This window comes from Pygoscelis adeliae, unplaced genomic scaffold (assembly GCF_000699105.1).
Source record: "Pygoscelis adeliae isolate BGI_AS28 unplaced genomic scaffold, ASM69910v1 Scaffold94, whole genome shotgun sequence".
Classification (NCBI taxonomy): domain Eukaryota; kingdom Metazoa; phylum Chordata; class Aves; order Sphenisciformes; family Spheniscidae; genus Pygoscelis; species Pygoscelis adeliae.
The window spans coordinates 1811479-1815242 of record NW_008824547.1 but is presented as its reverse complement, the minus strand read 5'-3'; the positions used below and the strand labels follow the sequence as shown (position 1 = coordinate 1815242).

The following is a 3764-nucleotide window of genomic DNA, read 5'->3' as shown; positions in this document are numbered from 1 at the left end:
GAGGGAGGCCGGGCGACTGGGGAGTGTGGCGTAGCTGCAGGCTGGGATAACCACAGGCAGATATTCTGGCTGGGTGTATGCAAGCTGGAGGGGAGAGGCAGATCCAGGAGGGGCTGATATAGGACTGCAGCTGCGCCAGGGCCAAGATTTTCTCTCCTCCTCCTCCCCTGGTTCCTCTGCTGATCCTGCAGCTCCCCCCTCCCTCAACCTCACAGGTCTCTGCAGGGCCATGGGCCACAAGATCATCCTAGAAGAGGAGAGAGGAGGGGTCCGGGACTGGCCTCTTTCAGGGGGTGTCCCCGTGCAGGGGCAGTGCTGCCCGTAGCCACCCGTGACCTGTTAAGGGGTAGGGAGATGAGGGACGAGCATCTGTGGGCTGCAAGCACTTCTGCAGTTGCCCTGGCAAACAGGCAGCGCTGGCACAGTCAAGATGAGAAGCAGAGTTTGTTTTGCAGGGCTCTGGTTTCCTCCCCAGTCTGTGGTTACCGACATGCAGCCAACAGGCTGCCTCCCTGCAGCTCCTGGGAAATGGGGCCTGAAATCCCAAGGCTGTGCTTGTCCCTCCACAGGAGCTGCAGAAGCAGGCAGAGACAATGGAGTTTGAGATTTCCCTGAAAGCCCTGTCCGTACTGCGGTTCATCACCGATCAGGTGGAGAGGTAGGTGCCCAGGAGCAGCAGAGGACATGTGCCGAGCTCTCCGGTTGAGATTCCCGCGGGGCCGCAGCGGGTGCGTGGACCCCTTTCAGCAGCTGGCTGTATCCGTGGTGGCAGTGGCACGGCGCCCCGGGAGGCAAACGCAGCAGCACTCCACCCTGCTCGCTGGTACTTGCGGGAACCCAGATCATTGTGTTTTTCGTGCCTCTCCCAGTTGCCTCAGGGAGCGTTTGTATCTGTTCTGGCATTTGTCTGTGAGCGCCATTTCACCCTTTCTGTCGTATCTCCAGTCTGCCCCTGAGCGCGCTGACGCGGATGCTGAACACCCACAACCTGCCCTGCCTCCTTGTCGAGCTGGTGGAGCATTGCCCCTGGAGCTGCCGCAAAGCAGGTACAGATCGTGCCCCGTGGTACCTGGGGCACCATGGTGGCATGCTGGGACCTGCATCCACTGACGGGTCTGCTGCAGGAGCCCTTGCAGAAAGCTGCTCCCCCTTTACCCTCCCCTCTGGCCTCCTCCTCTTGCTCCTCTCTAGTGCTCCCTGCCTGAAGCTGTTCAGCGCGAAAGCAGCTGCAGCACAGCTGGGCTGGGGACCCGGCAGTGCTCCCAAAAGCCGATCCTCGCACAGGGCTGTGTCTCTTCTGAGCTGATCACAGCCAGGACGGGAGCAGGAGCGTAGCACATCTGCCAGCCCCACCTGCTCCTCTGAGGAGTCTTGTCCTGGACACAGAAGGGCCAGAGTGCCAGTCGCAGCCTGTCTGCACCTCTCTCGGACAGTGCTAAGAGCTGGAGCCAGACACGGGCTCTCCCAGGCAGCAAACCCATTGCCCTGAAGCCACCAGTCATTGAGCTTCACTCTTGCTGAAGGCCTCTGATCAGATTGTGCCCATCGGCTGTCACCTGCGCCATCAGCCCTGCCTCCTGCTCCTGCACCTCTGCAAGCTAGGCGTGCCCCCCCACAGACCCCCAGCTTCTCCACTGCCTGCCTCTAAGCAGTGGTGGGGCACAGCCTGGGGCGTGGGAACTCGCGTTCCCCTTTGCAGCCCGGCACCAGGGGGGGTCACAGCAGAGGCAGGGGAGGAAGAGATGCTGGGAAGCACGTGGCTCTGCGCCTGCCGAGAGGAGCCCAGCTGGATGTAGGAGCTTTCCTCCTTCCTCTGGCCAGGAAATGCATCCCTTCTCTCGGCCTGTGTGCTCGGGGTGTCAGAGGGAGCTTTGATCCAGGGCCCTGAGGGAGGGACTGGAAAAAAACAAGAGTGCAAAGGCATTTCCAGGCTGTGCAGATGCAGGGTTAAATCTCCCTCCACCCCCCAGAGCAGCACAGTAGCTCCTGGAGCTTGTTGTGTCACTTCTGTTATATTCATGCTACCTCTGGCTTTCACCAGCAGAAGAACCTCCAGAAGAGCAGGTATTGGCCATGCTGATACCCCAGAAAATGCCTCTCCAGCCACTCTTGCTGCAGCAGGGGCTCCCCCACCATCTACCAGTGCTCTACACTCCTGGCCAAGTACAGAGGGAGATATCACAGGGATCTTCTGGTTCCTGCTGCAGCCCTATTGTTTTAATACATATTCTTTATGCTTTTCGTGCTCTCTAATATATTGTCTCAGTACCAAGAAGGCTGCTATGCTGAGCAAAGGGGTGGGGAAACTGAGGCAGGTAGAAGCAGAGGGGCTTGCCTGTGGTGGAGTGAGCAAGCGAGCGTAGGCCAGCATCCCCACCTTTGAGCTGTCTTCCCTTGGGCAGCGCTGTCTCTCCCTGGAGCTGTGTGTTCTTCTTGTCCCTCAGGCAAGCTCAAGAAGTTTGAGAATGGCGTGTGGCACGTGGTGCCCCCTGAAGATGAGGTGAAGATGACCAAACTCGATGGGCAGGTGTGGCTTGCCCTCCTCAACCTCCTGCTCAGCCCCGAATGCCAGCGCAAATACCGCTTCGATGGCTTCAACAAGAGCCAGCTCCTCAAGGTAGGACCCTACACCACGAAGGCCGTGGGCCCCGCAGCACAGAGTAGGACCTTGCCAGCACTAGGAACCTCCGGGCATCTCTCCCCATCCTCACTGTGGGCTCCTAGGAGCCAGTGGTGGGGGAGCAGCGGGGTCTGTCAGCACGCCAGCAGCTGCAAAGCTTGCATTTGCAAGTCCACCTCATGAGACCCCCATGGGTCGCTCTGCCAGTGCCCCACAGATCCCTGCCCTTGCCATGCTGCTTCCCTAGCTCTGGCCCCCTTGTCTTGACCTCTCTCCGTTCGCTCTTCTCTTCCCCCCTGTGGCCGCAGCTCCGTGCGTTCCTGACGGATGTCCTCGTTGACCAGCTGCCCAACCTGGTGGAGATGCAGAGATTTCTGAGCCACCTTGCTGTGACAGAGCCGGCTTCCCCCAAAAAGGATCTTGTCCTGGAGCAGGTATCCTGTGGCTCTTCCTCCACCTCTCCAGCTGCTCTGCTTTAAGCCTGATAGCTCTCTACCCCCTTTTCCTCCCACCAAGCTCAGCTCTGGAGAGGTGGTGCCCCGGTAAAGCTGCCAAGCACCCATTTAACAGTTACACCCTTATTGCCAGCAAAGTTGTCCACGGATGACGTGGGAGCCTTGTCCTGCTACCACAGTGGCCAAGCAGTCGCAGCTGAAGGCATAAATGCTGGGTTATAAACAGCTCTCCAGATTGCCCTGAGTCCCTGGGGTGGTGGCTGCATGGGGCAGAGACAACCCCTGGCTTGTTTTGACAATTAACTCTTTATTTAACATTTATCAGTGTTTTCCTGGTGAATTCTGGACTCCCCAGGGAAGAGTCCCCTTTTACAGCCCTGGCCCAGGGCTGCTTGGCACACAGCATACGGAGGGATGCCGAGGCCTGGTGATAGAGGCTGGAGTCAAACTGGTCCCAGCTGGTGTCTGGGGCTTGGGAGTTGGGCCCTGATGGTCTTCAAACGGTGTGAGCTTCTCAGGGTTTTTAATCTTCTCTCTGGAGAAAAGTGTTTCTACTGCCTCCTTGTGAGCTGAGGGGAGAAACTCTGTGTGGGGGCAGATCTGCAAAGAGGCAGCTGAGAAGAGCAGGGAGAGCAGAGGCTCTTCCCCACTGCTGGAGGCTCCCACGCCGCTTCCCCGAGGGGATGGGT

At 58.9% G+C, this 3764-nt stretch overlaps 1 protein-coding gene across 1 annotated transcript in view; it reads left to right on the top strand.

Moving 5' to 3' along the window:
- Positions 1–3764, top strand: part of ZMYND10 (zinc finger, MYND-type containing 10) — a gene marked incomplete at its 5' end in the record, with an annotated part of 10442 nt that overhangs the window by 4137 nt on the left and 2541 nt on the right. Inside the window, 4 exons of the mRNA XM_009321860.1 lie at positions 570–658; positions 946–1046; positions 2445–2617; positions 2929–3054. Coding sequence (XP_009320135.1) covers positions 570–658; positions 946–1046; positions 2445–2617; positions 2929–3054 — 489 coding nt within the window. The remainder of the gene's footprint in view (positions 1–569; positions 659–945; positions 1047–2444; positions 2618–2928; positions 3055–3764) is intronic.